At 54.2% G+C, this 16579-nt stretch overlaps 1 protein-coding gene across 1 annotated transcript; it reads left to right on the forward strand.

Annotated features, from left to right (window-relative positions):
- Nucleotides 1-1660: 1660 nt before the first annotated feature.
- Nucleotides 1661-16322, forward strand: ZC3H15 (zinc finger CCCH-type containing 15). The gene is made up of 10 exons (XM_036319552.1): nt 1661-1860; nt 6445-6546; nt 7161-7272; nt 7847-7999; nt 8431-8522; nt 10536-10718; nt 12347-12493; nt 12656-12757; nt 13635-13758; nt 15571-16322. The coding sequence occupies exons 1-10, from the start codon at nt 1786-1788 to the stop codon at nt 15759-15761; spliced, it is 1281 nt and encodes a 426-aa protein (XP_036175445.1). The 5' UTR covers nt 1661-1785; the 3' UTR covers nt 15762-16322.
- Nucleotides 16323-16579: the final 257 nt, after the last annotated feature.

Below are 16579 nucleotides of genomic sequence, written 5' to 3' on the forward strand. Positions count from 1 at the left end.
AAATGCAAAGCGCAAGGACGCCCACCTCCATGTCGCTGCGATAACTGAACGAAACAGCGTGATGGGCCCGGCCGTTTCTGGACTTAGCGCTCAGCGAAGGCTGCGGAGATGCGCTCTTCCCCCTCCCCAGGTCAGCTTAATGTCACCTCACACGGGGATCGTAGGCACTTTCCAAAAGCCTAACAGCCATGTGAGAAAATGTCAAAGGGATTCAAACGCCGCCTCTGGGCGACCTCCCTGGCCCTCTCCCAATAAAAACAGGCCCGCTGCTGCCGTTCTCTCCGCCTCATGTGATGCGATGCGATGCTGGCTCCTTCTGCAGAACTTAGTTCCGTTTCTGTATTCTTCAGCTCTGAGACTTGCTCGGTATTTCCTTATGTATTTCCTGTCTCTCTATTAAAATCCTCTCTGTGTTCAGGCACTGTTCTCCGGACCTCGGTGAGCATCTTTAGGGCCATGATTCTCCATTCTTTGTCAGGTTAGTCACCCATCTCCACTTCATTCGTCTGTTTCTGGAGTTCTGGCTTGTTCTTTTGCTGGAACATACACTTCTCGGCAGCGGAATGCATCCCATCAAAGAAGCAAAAAGCATGGGAAATAGTGAAGGTGGCTGAACAGACTTAGTACCACATTCGCGTAATACAGGTCCCCACGGAAGGAAGAGAGAGAAACGGGGTAAAGCTTATTAAATGACAATGGTGAGACCTCCTCAGACAGTGGAGGGAGAAAAAACACCCAGACCAGGAGCTCCAAGTAAGATCACTCCAGGGATCGCACACCAGGACACACTGTAATGATTATAATCACTAGAGGCCCGGTGCATGAGTTCATGCACAGGCAGGGTCCCTCGGCCTGGCCAGCCATCAGGTCACCCCCCTGCTGGCACCCACTTGGCTGGCCTGGCGCCTGCCGGCTGGGGCAGCTTCTGCATTGAGCACCTGCCCCCTGGTGGTCGGCACGCATCATAGCGACTGGTCATTCTGCCATTCGGTTGATTTGCACATTAGGCTTTTATTATATAGGATATTGGCAAAGTTAAAGACAAGGGTGGGGGGGAGATTAACCAAAGAACGTATATGCCTATAAGCACAACCCATGGGCACAGACAACAGGGAGGGGAAGGCCTGGAGGGGGGAGCAGGGGGAGGGGGAGGAGGGGGAGGAATGGGGGCCAATGGGATGAAAAGGGGACACCTGTAATACTCTCAACAACAAAGACAAAGTAAGCTTTTCACATTCCTTCCGAACCCTCCGCAGGAGCCTGGCCCGGAGCAGGTCCCTGGCCCCCGCCTTCCCAGCAGCCACCGGGCGCGGAGGTGGCCCGGCGGCCACTCAGACGGGGACGGGACGGCCCAGGCGACCATCCCACCCGCCGCCACCCGCCGCGAAGATGGACCAGGGGTGACCCGTTCCCGGCGGAAGGGAGCGCGCGGGGACGGAGGACTCGCTCACCGAGCTTCCGCCCCAGGCTCACCGCCGCACCGGAAGGGCCCGGGCCCCGACGACGTCACGTGAGACGCGTCCTCACGTTCCCTCTTCGCGCCGGGTCAGCCGCGGCCAAGGCGCATGCGCACCTCTGCTTCCGGGCGCCGGCCCCGCCCCCCCACCAGGCTCCGCCGCGCCAACCTGTCGTAAAGGCCGCGTTGCGGCGGCGAGCGAGCGCCTCGCTTTACGTGCGGCGCGGCGGCGACGGCGGTCCGCGTCTCCCCTCCTGCCGCGCGCGGGGCCGCGTCCCCGGACGGTGTCCAGCTGCGCCCCAGCCCGGCCGGTGCCCCCCGCCTCCGCCATGCCCCCCAAGAAGCAGGCTCAGGCCGGGGGCAGCAAGAAGGCGGAGCAGAAGAAGAAGGAGAAGATCATCGAGGTGAGCGCCCCTCCCCCACGCGGCGGCCCGAGGGGCGCCGCCTCCGGTCCCCGCCGCCCGGGCGCGTAGGGCCACGTGTCCCCCGCTCGGCCCCGTGCGCCCCCCGCCCGCGTCCGGCTCCCGAGGACCCGCCGCATCTCATCGCCATGGCGACGCGGGCGCCCCCGCTCCGGCCTCCGCCTCTGCCCTCCCCGGGGAGCGACGCCTCCCCCTGCCGCCCTCCGGGCCGTGCGGGCCGGGCCTTCCGGCGCTGCAGGTGGAAAGAGCTCCGGGGCTGGCGTTTCGGGCCCCGGCCGGGCGGGCTCGGGCCTTCGCGGAGGGAGGCCCCCACCGCCCCGAACGAGGCCTCTCCCGAGCCGGCGGGACCCCGATTGCGGTTCCGACACGTCGCGGGGCGGCTCGGGCCCCGGACGGGCGGGGCCGGCGCCGGCTGCGGGCTCTGGGCGGCGGCCGCGGGCGAGGGGCGCGGGGGACGCCCTGCACACACCCCCGCCCCCCTGCCAGGGGCCTCCCCGGCGCCCGCCGCCGCTCCTTCTCGTAACTGACATGAGTCGCTTCTCCTGTAGCCGGGAGAGCCGTGGCCTGTTTTTTCCTTCTTTTGCATAAAGCGCACCTGGACGACGGGCAGCCTTTCCTAGGGGGCTTGGTGCCTTCTGGGTGGAGCCCGACCAGCATGCATTTCCGGTGCCTTGAAATGCGGCGTTTGTAAGTGATTTTCGTTTGAAATCTGTCCTGCCGACGGGACTCGATGGGGACTCGATGAGCGTGTTGATGGCGAGCGGGTCCTAGTCGCTTTGGCCGCGTTCCAAACCGGAAGCGGCACCTGGATTCTTTTTTTATTTTTTATTTTCAATATGTGTTTTGTGTTTGTTTTCTGGTGGTTTTTGTGTTTTATTTTCAGAGAGAGGAAGGGCGAGCGATAGGAACATCAACGATGAGAGAGAATCGCTGACCGGCTGCCTCCCGCGCACACACACACCCACCCATGGAGCCCGCACCCAGCCTGTGCCCTGACCAGGGACCGAACCCTGACCTCCTGGCCATAGGTCGGGGCTCGGCCACTGAGCCGCGGGCGGCACCTGTGTTCTCACTGCCTGTTGGTACCGTGAGGACGGGCAGCAGCTCAGCCGGCCGGGCACCGGGATGCACCCCGGGGTCGGTGCTCCAATGGGGACGGTGCTGAGTGAGCAGGGCATCTGAGGGCGGCCTGTCCGCTTCCTTGATGAGGGGCATGAACCTGCTTGACCGGGTGCGGAGGAGAGCTCCTGGCGGAGGGGGAGCTGCCTGTACCAGAGCAGGTTACCTGGCGGGGAAGGGGCTGGTTTTAAATAAAATGGAATTCCCAACCGGTTCACTCCCTGGGTGTTAAGGCTCGGGGAGCCCTCCTCCTGGAGTGACCGCCTGTGTCCAGACGCCTCCGTGTCCGGATCCCCAAGTCTGAAGCACACAGGCTCCCTCCTCTCACCTCGCCTCTGGGATCTCTCTCCCTGGTTGTCTTAGCCAGGATGGGGGTTGATTGCACCTCTTCCCGCCTCCTGTTCCCCCCGCCCCAATCCGGGCCAAGTTTAGGTAAGGTCTGTCCCCAGCTCAGGAGCAGGAAGTGTGACTGCAGATGGCAGACGGCCGTCTTCAAGAGGAGGCGTGCCCTCGGCGGAGCCCGCGGTGCTCAGGAAACCTGTCTGCCCACCGGCCGGTCGCCTGGCGAGGTGCTTCCGGGAAGCAGGTTCTCACGCTGGACACAAGGACTTGGCGTGGCGTCAGATAGACCTCGGCTCCCACGTCACCTGTCCCTTCAGAGCTAGCGCTTGGCGGGGCGGGGAGAGGAGAAGCCAGCCGTCTGGTGTCCCGCACGGCTCCCTCATTTCTCCGTGGGATGAGTTCTAGCGCTGCTTTTCACGTGAGGAGACGGGCACGGGTTCAACGCCTGCCCCAGGCGGGATCAGACCCGGGACGTCTGGCTCCAGAGTCCGTGCGGTTCCCCTCCGTGCTGTGTGTCCTCTGGGGGTGAACCTTGTAACTCAGCGACCCCAGGCTCGTGTGAGACCCACTGCACCATCAGAAAACTGGCAAAGGAGGGGCTTTGCTTAGTCTGTGGGAATAGAATGTGAGCCGTCTGGCTTCAGAGCTTATGCTCTTAGAGCGGGTGGGAACCTTTCCTGCCAAGGGCCACACACAATTATCAGCTTAAAAATGTTAACAGCTCACCCCTGGTGCCTGGGCAGGGCCAGACCAAATGATTTCAAAGGCCTTCTACAGCCTGAGGGCTTGACGTTCCCCGCCCCGTCTCAAAGCATCACACCGGACCGCCTGCCTTATTAACAGCTAGAGGCCCGATGCACGAATTTTGTGCAAGAGCAGGCCTTCCTTCCCCCAGCTGCCGGCACCGGCTTCCCTCGCAGCCCTGGCTTCATCCGGAAGGACCTCTGGTCTAATTAGCATATTATGCTTTTATTATTATTATGGACTAGAAGTCCGGTACACGGAAATTGTGCACTGGCAGGGCGGGCAGGGGGTGTCCCTCAGCCATCACCTGCGCCCTCTTGCAGTCCAGGACCCCTCGGGGGATGTCCACCTGCCGGTTTAGGCCAACTTCCCCCAGAGTCAGACATCCCTCGCAGTCCCAGGCTCTCGCAGTCTGGGACCCCCTCAGCCCTTACCTCCCGCCTGCAGCGGAGCAGGAGAGGCTCCCACCACCGCCACTGCACTCACCAGCCATGATCCCGGCTTCTGGCTGAGTGGTGCTTCCCCCTGTGGGAGCGCCCTGACCACCAGGGGAGCAGCTCCTGCAGTGAGCGTCTGCCCCCTGGTGGTCAGTGTGCGTCATAGCGACCGGTTGTCCCGCTGTTTGGTGGATTTGCATGTTAGGGTTTTATTATCTGGGATGTTATTTCAAAGGACTTGAACATTTTTAAGTTTCCGTGGCTACGATTATAGACTGTATCTATATAATAAAGAGCTAATATGCAAACGGTTGTGACGCCCTCATGCATCACGACTGATCAGCAGGAGGCTGCGTGCACAGCAGGCACAGGTGGGCGGGACTGCTGTGAGGATCGCGGGGCTCCCGCACTGACAGGGCGCAGGCCAGGCTGGGGGGCCCCCCCGAGTGCACGGATGTCATGCACCGGCCACTAGTAATAGTGTAAGATTGCTAAGAGGATTCAATAAAACACGTTCAGGAATTTACGTTTGGTGACTGCCAGGTACAGACGTGCCCCCATCTCTCTGGAAGAAATAATTCCTGACCTGGAGACTTGGAAGAGCAGGACTTCTTATCTCGAGGCGGCGTAGCCGGGTGCCACACAGAGCCATGGGAGCGCGTGCTCTGCGGCCTGGGCGTGCACACCGTGCCGTCGTCCTGAGGGCCTGCTTCCCCGTGGCCAGGCCCCCCGCAAGGACCAGTCTCCTCCTGCGTCTCCGGGTGTCAGGTCCTCCCTGGCCCTGTGGTCTTTAGTCGAGGTTTGCTGCTTCTCTGCTGCCGGAGGGGCGTGGCTGGGCCCCAGTTGTGCTCTTCTCGGGCGCGGTGTGTGCAGAGGCTGCCGCATTGGATTCTGGGGGTACTTTCTCCAGAATCGCCTCACTGGTCCCTCCACGGGAGCTCGCTGTTTGTAGAAGGGAGGTGTGGCCCTTCACGCCTGATGCAGAGGCAATAGGAAACGGACAGTGCTGAGCAGATGGGAAGAAGAATGAGTCAGTCCTTGGGTTTAGGGCCCACCCTAATGACTGTGCCGTCTTCACTTACTGCACCTGCAAGGACCTGCGCTCGGAGATTCCCAGGAGACGTGAATTGGGGGGTTGCTGTTCAACCCGCTACAGCCCTGACGCAGGAGCTGGTGCACGCGCAGCGGCTTCTGAGTGTTTCCGCGCCGCGTGCTTATTCAGTGTGAGGAGGTCGCCAAAGGATTGATTAGTGCCTGGCACATATGAGCGTTCCTTCGTAAGGACTGCTCATTTTAATAGTTTTCCCCGATCACGACGTCACTATTCCCGATTTAAGTAGCATGTTGCTTTGTAGTTGGGTGTGCTCAATTTTACTATTTCCACTTTAGCAACAACCGGGAATGCATGCTTCTCAGTGGTTTGAGTTCTTCGCATGTAATTGTTTTGAGAGGACAACGACTCAAAAAATCAGACTAGAACTTAATGTATCTTCTTTTGCAGTATTTCCAAAACTGTTCAGTAGAGCGTAGTTCTTCAGGGTGCGGTGAGGAAAGTGCACTAGAGGCAGGGCGAGTTTTGAAGTTGCTGCCTGCGTCTCCTCTGTGGTACGGCTCCTGCTGTCTTAGAATTAACAGCCCGTTAACTGCGCCTCTCCTAAAGGGACCGCGGGGCTTCTCATTCCAGTAGCGGCTCTGCACTCGCTGGGCGCAGGGTGCGGCCGTCACCGTGCTGGGGGTGGAGCCTGGTGACCTGAGTCAGTGGTGCCTGGACTTGATGTTCAGTGTTTTGCCTCTGTGAGTAGCATAAGAAAGACTAAGTTTCTTACCCATAAGTAAAGGAAAGAATGGTTTCAGATATGACTGGAAAAGTAGATAAGAAATTACTATAAATGGCTAAGATATTTTATACTCTTTTTTCATTTAGGACAAAACTTTTGGTCTAAAGAACAAGAAAGGAGCAAAGCAGCAGAAGTTTATCAAGGCTGTCACTCATCAAGTTAAGTTTGGTCAGCAGAATCCACGCCAGGTAAAGATTTAAATTCTGCATTTTCTTTATTCACAGTTACAGGTACTCGGTATCATGTTTCAGACCAGAGTCCTACACTGCAGACGTTTCTGCATCCTGTCAGCTCACTCAGCAGTGCCTCTTTGATCTCCCCGAGCTGCTCTGAGATGGTCTTAACCGCGTCTGAGGCCACACACTGGCTGTACACGCTCACCCTTCACTGCTTACAAGTGACCCCTTTGCTTCCACGTAGAGCCCTTTCTGACTCCAAGAGCAGTTCCACAGGAAGTGCCCTGTGTGTATGTTCTTGCAGGCACGTGTGCCCTTCTCTCTGTGGCCTGAGTGCATTCGGAGGCACATTCTTGATGAAGCAAATGGGTTTCTAGTTTTCATCCATTTGCCGGATCACTTCCCATCAGATTGTAGCACTTCAGATTTTCACTTGCAGTGCATGAGTTACAGGAACTAAGAAGTAAAGATTTTTTAAGATTTAGCAGTTTTGTGCCATAGTTTAACCACACCCTTTAATATATATTGAAAGGCATTGTAAAACAGATGTTACTGTTACATGTCACTGGACAATGAAAACAATTATATGAAATCAAATGTTTATATTATATCTGGGAATATTATAGGTAGCACAGAGTGAAGCTGAAAAGAAATTAAAGAAAGATGACAAGAAGAAAGAATTGCAAGAGCTAAATGAACTGTTCAAACCTGTAGTTGCTGCTCAGAAAATAAGTAAAGGTAAACTTTACATTTCAGAAGTATTATTTTTATCAAATGTGACTCATGTTTAAAACTCTTAATTTGTTTTGATATATATTCTGATCATAAGCTGATTGTATCTGCTATGAAAATGATGCTCCCTTTGTCAGCATTATCTACCATTGACTTTCTCACAGTCCTTTACATATGTGCACAGCTGTGTCATTGTGCAACGTTTACTCCAGCCACTAGCCCCCCAGCTTGAGGCAAAATGAATGGTTTAGTTGCTGTGTGATATCCGGTCTTTGGTAGTAAACAAGGCAGACCTGCGGTCCTGTAAGCGGAGGCCAGACTCTGGCAGTGTGCCTGCGTTTGTGCTCTCTTCACTTGCTGCCTCCTCAGCTGCAGCGGGACAAGTGCAAGAAACAAAAATGTATATAAAATGCAATAGAAGAACTTGAAAAAAATGTCATACCGAACACCCGTAAGTGGTGTTTCCCTCTCACATCAGTGAGTAGGAAATCAGAAGTTAATCAGGATAATTGATCTCACCTGGAAGCTGTGCTGTAGGACCTGGCAGAGTGCATTACACATACATGTGCCGTTTGCGCAGGTGCCGACCCCAAGTCTGTGGTGTGCGCCTTCTTCAAGCAAGGGCAGTGCACGAAGGGGGACAAGTGCAAGTTCTCCCACGACCTCACCCTGGAGAGGAAGGGCGAGAAGCGAAGTGTTTACATTGATGCAAGAGATGAAGAACTTGAAAAAGGTATTTTTAAAAACATTTTCTTAAAGATCAATGTCTTTGGGTTTGTTGTTACTAAGAATATTTAGTAACTTGAATAGTACTTCGGTATTAATAGACTGTAAAGAATAACTGTTGTTTTTTTATTTTGTTTGTTTTCATAAAATCTGAATTTATTACATGATGCCCTTTGATTAAGCAAATGAGGATGATTAAACACCAGTTACTTCTTTTGGATTTGTCTCTCACCTTTTCTGACAGCACTGCTTTCTCATTTGCCTGAGTGCTTAGGGTTTGGGTGAGTAATCTCACACTGTTGGTGCTCACCTTTGGTGTCTGAAGAAGACACATGGTCACACTGGCTGCAGTACAGCCTTCCTGTCCACGGAGAGGAGCAGTGTGCTCGGGGAGCAGCAGATAAAACACAGCACTCAGTCTCCATTTCCTCTTTCTAGACACCATGGAAAACTGGGACGAGAAGAAGCTGGAGGAAGTGGTGAACAAGAAGCACGGTGAGGCGGAAAAGAAAAAGCCCAAAACGCAAATAGTATGTTCTTTTCTTGCATTGAGTGGATTTATCTTTAGGGACAGTCATGCTGTTCATGTTGTTATTCGTTACGTCTCTGGGTCTTTTCATAAAGGGGGGGGGGGTGGACTTCGTTTTGGAAGTGGGCACGTGTAGGTTACAGAGTTCAATTCTTGGTGAGAAGTCGCCTTTGAGAACCTGTGGCTGAGTCCTTCCGTCCTCTTCTGAGCGGCCTTTCTTTCTCAGACACGGGCGGCACAGGCACATGTGCCAGGAAAAGTTCTCTTCCTCTTTTTTTGCAAAAGAATGGATGGCGAATGTTACACTCATCCACTTAACTAAGAATTCTGTTTTGATCAGAGAGTTTTTAAAGCACACGGTGCAAATAGTGTTACAGGTGAATTGTGGAGTCAGTGTTAATGTTCCAGTGTCGCAGGAAATGTACTTTTTAAAATTGGAGCCTCCTTTCTCAGACCCTGCGTCCATGCTCACAGTGTTACTGTCGCGCAGTCACAGGGGAAGCCTCGCTTGTGCTAGGACAGTTCTAGGTGCTGCTTCTGTCAGAGGCCCCTCTCACGGCCACCAGAGAGGTGTACCCGGACAGGACAGCCCCTAGCGCGTGGGAGAGGGGTCCCAGCCTCGATCTGGTCTTCTCACATAAATGAGTTTACACGAGGGACCTCGCCAGCGTTGTGGAAAGCCAGTTCTTCGAGCACTTAGAGCAGGACCTTTATGGGAAAGCAAAGCGAGCAAACTATGCATCTGGCTCCGGAGCGCAGCCGGGCACTCGGCTAAGCAGTCTGAAGAGAGGTGGGGGAGGTCCAGGCGTCGCACGCCCTCCTGTCTGTGGTCTCAGAACCCCCGCTGACGGTGTGGCCTCCCAGAACTCACCAGCAGCACCTGCCCGTGGCCTTGCCAGCCCGGGCTGTGGGCGCCTCTGCTCTGGGGTGAAACGGCCCTCCCCTCCCTCCTTCCCTCCCGCCCTGCATTCTCTCCTAGGGGTTTGTGCCAGGGGAGGTGATGGCTGCCACACTGTTGGCCTGCTAACTTCCTGTCTCAGCTTCCCTGGGCCTCCTGCCCTGGAACCTGGAACAGTTTTACTTCGACTTGTAGCTGTTCAGGAAAGAAATATGGACATTAGTTAGTGTTTCTTTCTTGGAAAGTTTATTATCTGAGGCTTTAATACAGTTGCATCTTGCACCCATTTATGTTCTTTTTTTAATTCATTTGAGAGAGAAGCATCAATTAGTTGCCTCCTCCACTTGCCCTGACTGGGAATGGAACCCGCAACCATTTGGCATACAGGACAGTGCTCCAACCCACTGAGCCATACTGGCCAGCGCCCATTCATGTTTTGAAGGGTCACTGTGCTTTGTGTTCCTTATATACCTTGCTCCCTTCTTAGATGTAAGAAATTCCCTATAATTTCAAATAATTCAAACCATGCTTACATCATTATTGCATTGGTTTTTAGGTCAAACCAAAGCAAAATCATTGGTTTTATTATAATGCTTATATTTTCTTTCTCTTATTTAAAAATCAGACTTCAGATTACATTTACAAAGGCTAAATGGAACAAGTCCTTTTGTATAATTCAGAATTTACAACATTGTCAAAGACAGAAGTTTTATCTAGGGTCAACCTTCTGGCCCTTTCAGTACAGTTCCTCATGTTGTGAACCAACCATAAAATTATTTTTGTTGCTACTTCATAACTGTAATGTTGCTACTGTTATGAATTGTAATGTAAATATCTGATATGCAGGATAGTCTTAGGCGACCCCTGTGAAAGGGTCGTTCGACCGCCAAAGGAGTCGCGACCCACAGGTTGAGAACCGCTGGTGTAGATCCTCTTTGAAGAGCAGTTACTGTTAAGTATTTTAAGACTAACGCGTTTGTACGTTTCTGTACAAAGGGTGCTCTGTGCCCAGTGGTAGCCTAAGGTTGTAAGAATGTACCTGTTCTGTATACGTGAGCATTTACCTTGGATTGGACGATACTGAGCTGCTGCTTGTGCATAATATTGTCTCTGTAGGTGTGCAAGCACTTCCTCGAAGCTATTGAAAACAACAAATATGGCTGGTTTTGGGTATGCCCCGGAGGCGGCGATGTTTGTATGTATCGTCATGCACTTCCTCCTGGATTTGTATTGAAAAAAGATAAGAAGAAAGAAGAGAAAGAAGATGAAATTTCATTAGAAGATCTCATTGAAAGAGAGGTAACTAGTATCTTTTCCACCATAAAAAGAAAAGGCAGCATTTATTGTGAAATGTTAATATTTACCACTTGGGGGCAACAGCATGTTGTTATGAAAGAAAAAATAGGCTCTTTCCCTGAAGTTGCCTTACTTTTTAAGTTTCTTTATGTGTAGATCCAGCCGTAATCATTAGCCAAGTAAGACATTAATTTTAGGATTAGGAAATAATTTTTAAGTACTAGCCAGTGGGTTGTCAAATAAATGGTTTCCATAAGATTGATTTACTAGTTTTATCAGTTCATTAAAATGCTTAGTCAATATTCTCATTGATGAATCGGAGGGAAGTGGAGGGATGGGAAAAGATTAACCAAAGAACTTACACATTTACATGCATGGCCTGTGGACACAAACAGGAGTGTGGTGAGGGCCTGAGGTGGGTGGGGTAGGGCTGGGTGGAGAGGCGCATCTGTAATACTGTCAGTAATAAGTGTGCGTGTGTGTATATTTATTTTTTTCTTAAGGAGACATAATGGGGAAATTCAGAGTGAACTTGAAGTTTTTGGATTTTTAAAAATATATTTTTATTGATCTCAGAGAGGAAGGGAGAAGGAGAGAGAGGGGCGGGGAGAAACATCAGTGATGAGAGAGAATCATTGATCGGCCACCTCCTGCATGCCACCTACTGGGGATCGAGCCCACAACCTGGGCATGTGCCCTTGACCGGGATCGAACCCGGGACCCTTCAGTCCGCAGGCCAACGCTCTATCTACTGAGCCAGACCAGCTAGGGCTGCACTTGAAGTTTTTGATGTTTCCCTGGTGTCTTATTTTTCACCATTTTGCTAACCGTTCCCGTTGTGTGGGAGGGGACGGCTCCCCTGATCAGCATCTCTGGGCTCGAAAGGAAGGTGGGGCTTATTGAAAACAGTCTCAGCACAGAAGCTTATTCTAGGAGTTAGCCGATACCACTGCACGTGATACAGAGATGCTGAGGTGACTGGAGATGCCAGCTTGAGGCTGTGCGTTCTGAACTGGATCCATTTCACCGTGTGTTGGGTCATTTACATCGTGTAACTGTCTGATATTAGGACTTTAAAGGTTTGTTCTCAAATGGACGTGCTGCTGGAGTCTCACGCTGCAGGTGGTAGACGGTGACAGGAAGCGTAGGCTGTGGAGTCGGGTGCAGGGGGTGTTTGTGCTCCAGCTCCCCCGTGTGCGGGGTGTCAGCCTTTGGGAGATGCCCGTCGCGGGTGCTATGGGGCCAGGTCGGAGTGATGGAGACTGTCTGGCAGCGTCCGGCAGGGACTGTCCCCAGGTGATTGCGAGCTGGTGGCTGGCCCTGAGGAGCAGGGGGCATTCTCTGCTGCTCTCCTCGCTGAGGAACACGGGGAAGCAGGGATGCGGCCGCTGCCGCCGTGCTCTCACGGTCACTGTTTTCAGCCGTTCGCTTACAGAGCTTCTCGGGGCAAGTTTCACTCGCCTTCGTTTCAAAAAGATCCCTAGTTCAGAATGATACCCTCACTGCCACGTAACGTAAAAATAAGCCAGTTCTAAATGTCATGACTTCATAACAGGCAGAGGCTTCATTGCACGAAGAGAAAGCGATGACGCTGGGATGGGGGTGGAGGGTCATGACTCTTCTCTCCGCAGCGCGCCGCCCTCGGTCCAAACGTTACCAAGATCACCCTAGAGTCTTTCCTCGCCTGGAAGAAGAGGAAGAGACAAGAAAAGATCGACAAACTGGAGCAAGACATGGAGCGAAGGAAAGCAGACTTCAAGGCGGGGAAGGCGTTGGTGGTACGTCCCCAGGCCCAGGTGGACTCTGTCCCTCCTCTCGCTTGTCCCTTGTGCCTGGCAGGAGCCTTCCCTAACCGTGTGTGTGTGTGTGTCTGTCTGTCTAACACTGCGACCGGGAAGTGTTGAATCCTGTCCTGAGTCCATGTCTTTGTGTCCGAGTAGATCAGTGGTCGTGAAGTATTTGAATTCCGTCCTGAACTGGTTGACGATGACGATGAGGAAGCAGACGATACGCGCTACACACAGGGAGCAGGCGGTGATGAGGTAAGAGAAGCGGGCCCCCTCTCTCACTGGCTGAGGGGATGGAGTGACGGTGGAGCAGCTCGGGTAGGAGTGCCCCTCAGGGGCCCTGGTCAGATCCTGACTCACCTGGGCATCGCCTGCCCTGGTCTCCACCCTCGTCCCCGATGGGTCAGGCGCACCCTCGTCGCAGGATGCTCGCGAGCATCACAGGAGCCAGTGAGCACATGTCCTTCCCAGGACTAGGGACGTGCCTGCTGCCTAGTTCCGTGCTATGTGTTAGCTGTAAGAAGTGTGTGTGTGATTCTCCCTCTAAAGAAGAAAGGACTTTCTGTTTAATATTTTATACCAAAAAAGAAATCATGAGACAGAAATACTAACTAAAGAAAGTGCAGGCCTGGCTGGGTGTCTCAGTTGGCTGGCGCGTTGTCCTGGGCGCCAAAAGGTTGCAGGTTCATTTCCTGGTCGTGGTGTGTGGGCACCGACCGGTGTTTCTCTCCCTTCTCCTCTCTCTCTAAAAAGGGGGAGAAATCTATAAAAGTAAAATTTCAAATTAAAACAAATAGTGCAGGGTGGGAAGCAGGAGGCATTAGCACCATCGTTTGGTTGTAGGCAAACTTAGTAATAGCCGAGAGCGGGCTGTTCTGTATGTTTATAAAATCCTGGCTCTGTCTTGCAGTTGAAAGATAAAACTGCCGTAGTCTGTGTGTGGGAGTAGGATGTCAGAGGAAGGAGCTTGAATACGGCATTGCTGTTTTTTCAAGAAGCTTAAAAAGTAAAGTTTGGCAGTAAATCGTGTTTTCCCTTGACGGCAGCGATGATTTTGTCCCGTTGAGGTAGAGACAAGTACGTGGTGGAGAGATTGTTCTCACTAGAAACACTTTCTTCCGGTGTTTTTAAGGTTGATGACTCGGTGAGCGTAAACGACATCGATGTGAGCCTGTACATCCCAAGAGACGTGGACGAGACGGGCATCACGGTGGCCAGTCGTGAGCGATTCAGCGCCTACACTGCAGAGAGAGACGGTAAGGCGCTCCCTCGGTGACTCAGAACCAGGGCGCTGTCCGACGGGGCGAGGCCAGGCTTGACCACCCTCGGTGCCCACGGGCACTGACTGGCAACGTGAGTGTGTGGCGTAACTGATGGTAGAAGCCCTGAGGAGAGTGGAGGCTGTCGAAATGGGTGCAGTGAACCGAAGCCAGAAGGGGACGAGAATGTGTGGGACGAATTTTGAGGCGGAGATTTTGGTTGTCAACAGTGGCCGTGGGCCCTGGCTGGGGTGACTTCCTTGGTTGGAGCCTCGTCCTGTACATGGAAAAGTTGGGGTTTCGATTCCCCGTCACCGCACATACGGGAGGCAGCCACTCCATCTCTCCCTTCCTCACTGAAGTCAATAACCACGTCCCCTAGTGAGGATGTTTTTAAAAGAAGAAAAAAGTAGGTGGCATTGGGCCCACCCTCCTCCCCGGGCGCTGCCTGTCCCTCGCTCAGCTCCAAGGCCCTCCCTCTGCTGCTGTAACTTGTCCCGCAGCCTCGCGGGCTCGCTTCTGCCTCTAACTTTCCCAATCAGCTTCTCGTAGTTTGAGGGAAAGTGGCCTTGCCTCTGGCACTGTAGACGCTCGCGGGCGGAAGCGGTTGGACAGTCGTTGAGCTGAGAGAGAGAACTCCCAGGTGCGGCAGCAGGAGGAGAACTTCCGGAGCACACGGCCAGCATTGGGTTAGGGCCAGTTTCAGGGAATCAAGTGGGGTGACTTGGCAATGACTTTCAGTTGCAGTGAGGAAGGGGCTGCAGGAAGAGGTCCCAGAGCTCACCGGGCAGTGGTGTGTGAGGAGGGAGGACAGGGCATGGTCAGGGGCTGGGCTCCTAGGGTACAAGGAAGCCACGCATACCTGCAGGCCGTGGGAGAGGGCCTGGGAGAGGAGGAGAAACCGGGAGGGGAGAGGCTGTCCGTTATGGAAGCAGGAGCTCAAAGTATAAACAATGCCTTCGGCTCAGGACGGAGGAAGGCTGGTGGGTGCTGGCGCTGTGTCAGGCGTCCTTTTCCAACCAGAAGGAGCCCTGAGGGGGGACTGCGGGGGAGAGGTAAAGGTTTGACCTGGTTGCGACGAGGAGAAGTGGAAAGAATGCTTCCCAGGGCGTGAGTCCGGAGAGAGAAGGCTGACCCTCCTCACCGTAAGGAAAGGCCGGCTGCCAGCAGGCGCCTGGAGGCTGGTCAGTCGCGAGTGCTTCCGAGGTCATGGCCCCAAGGCGTGGTGGTCGGATTTCTGCAGCTTGTGGGTCTAAAGGGGCCAGTGAGCGTTGCCTGTGTCCGTGTTGGTGTCGCTGGCGAGGCACGGCCACGTCTGCAGCTCCTTTGCACGTCTGAGGAGCGGGAGCCGCGTGGCCACGTTCTCTGCTCGCAGGCTGATGACGGGGGTGTTTCTGGGTTCACTCGTTCCCGGCATTGCCCCGTGTGGCTGTGCAAAGCCAAAAGCGAAGGGGCCGCTTACCTCGTGCATGTTCCTATCCCATAGCCATTTGTTCAGACAAAATACCGGTGTACATGGGTGTTGACCGTTAGAACCTAATTGCTGGTCCTGGAGGGAGCGGTTGGGGATAAATCTTGCCTCCGAGGTCCGAGCCGCGAGCAGGCAGAGGTTGGAGGGGAGACGGCTTGTGCTTGTGCTTGTGCAGGTGGAGGGGACGGTGCAGCAGGCTCACCCCTCAGCTCGGGACGGGGACAGGCGGTTCCTGCTCGTGGCCTCAGGCCGGCGGGGGACGGGGGTCGTGTGGCCTCTGGGTCGGCCACTGACAGCAGCGTCTGTCTCGGCCTCACTGTTTGCCGTTCTGTGTTTAGAAAACAAGCTGAGCGAAGCCTCGGGGGGCAGGGCTGAGAACGGCGAGAGGAGCGACCTGGAGGAGGCCCACGGCGGGGAGGGCCCGGAGGACGGGGTCGGCGCGGCGGTGCCCGTGGACGAGAACCTCTTCACCGGGGAGGACCTGGAGGAGCTGGAGGAGGAGCTGAACACACTGGACCTGGAGGAGTGACCCCGCCAGAGGGTCCGTCAGCCGCCCCCCAGCATGAAGGGAAGGGACTGCACTCATTCCTTCCACCTAGAACTCGTCCGCAGGACGGCGGTCCCCATGCTGCCTCCCAAGGACTCCTCTCCCTCATGGTTCCTCCGGCTCCATCTCCCTCTCCTAGGAAGTGCAGGTAGTGAGTGAAGCACCTCATGGCAGAGGCGTCGTCGTAACTGTCCACTCGGGGCGGGTGTCCTGCTCCCCAGCGTCTGGTGTCATTGGCATGTGTCCCTGCAAGGACATGCGTGTACAGTTAAGGACCCTTTATTTAATGCCGTCTCGCGGGTGGTGTCGTTTCTTCCGTATTTATGTGTTAAAAGGCTGCCTGGAACGTGAGCACTGTCCTTCCGGAGGCACCGGCATTGCAGATTCCGTGTTCATGTTTTGGAGAAGTGGGTGGACCTTTAAAGTGAACCTTCTTTAATTGACAGACCAGCTGCAGTGCCCTGTGGTGAACTGTTTTAATCGTATCCTCTTCTTTTTTGCCAATAAAGTTGTAAATAAAGACATCAGACATTAAAACCCAAATATGGGCCTTGTGTCTTGCGGTTTTCTGCGAAAGGTTTCTTGGCATTTCTCGCTGGAGGACTTTAACTGACAGCTGTTACCTTGAACTGTCCCGGCCTGACGCTGCTGCAGAGCTGAGGACGGGCAGTGCTGTGGCTGAGTCACCACCGGAGCCCCGCAGGCGCTGTATGGGGGTAGCCACGCAGCCCACCCGCAGTGACCGTGCTGCTGAGGCGTCACGGGGAGCTCTGGGCGAGGCGCATGCTGGGCTTGACTAT

The sequence above is a fragment of the Myotis myotis genome, unplaced genomic scaffold (genome assembly GCF_014108235.1).
Source record: "Myotis myotis isolate mMyoMyo1 unplaced genomic scaffold, mMyoMyo1.p scaffold_m19_p_8, whole genome shotgun sequence".
Taxonomy (NCBI): domain Eukaryota; kingdom Metazoa; phylum Chordata; class Mammalia; order Chiroptera; family Vespertilionidae; genus Myotis; species Myotis myotis.

Bases quoted from the DNA above. Each gene is read 5' to 3' on its own strand.
- ZC3H15 (XM_036319552.1), top strand. From the start codon at position 1,786: ATGCCCCCCAAGAAGCAGGCTCAGGCCGGGGGCAGCAAGAAGGCGGAG. The intron at 7,273-7,846 runs GTAAACTTTACA...CCGTTTGCGCAG, and splicing joins TGCTCAGAAAATAAGTAAAG to GTGCCGACCCCAAGTCTGTG. The intron at 12,758-13,634 runs GTAAGAGAAGCG...GGTGTTTTTAAG, and splicing joins AGGGAGCAGGCGGTGATGAG to GTTGATGACTCGGTGAGCGT.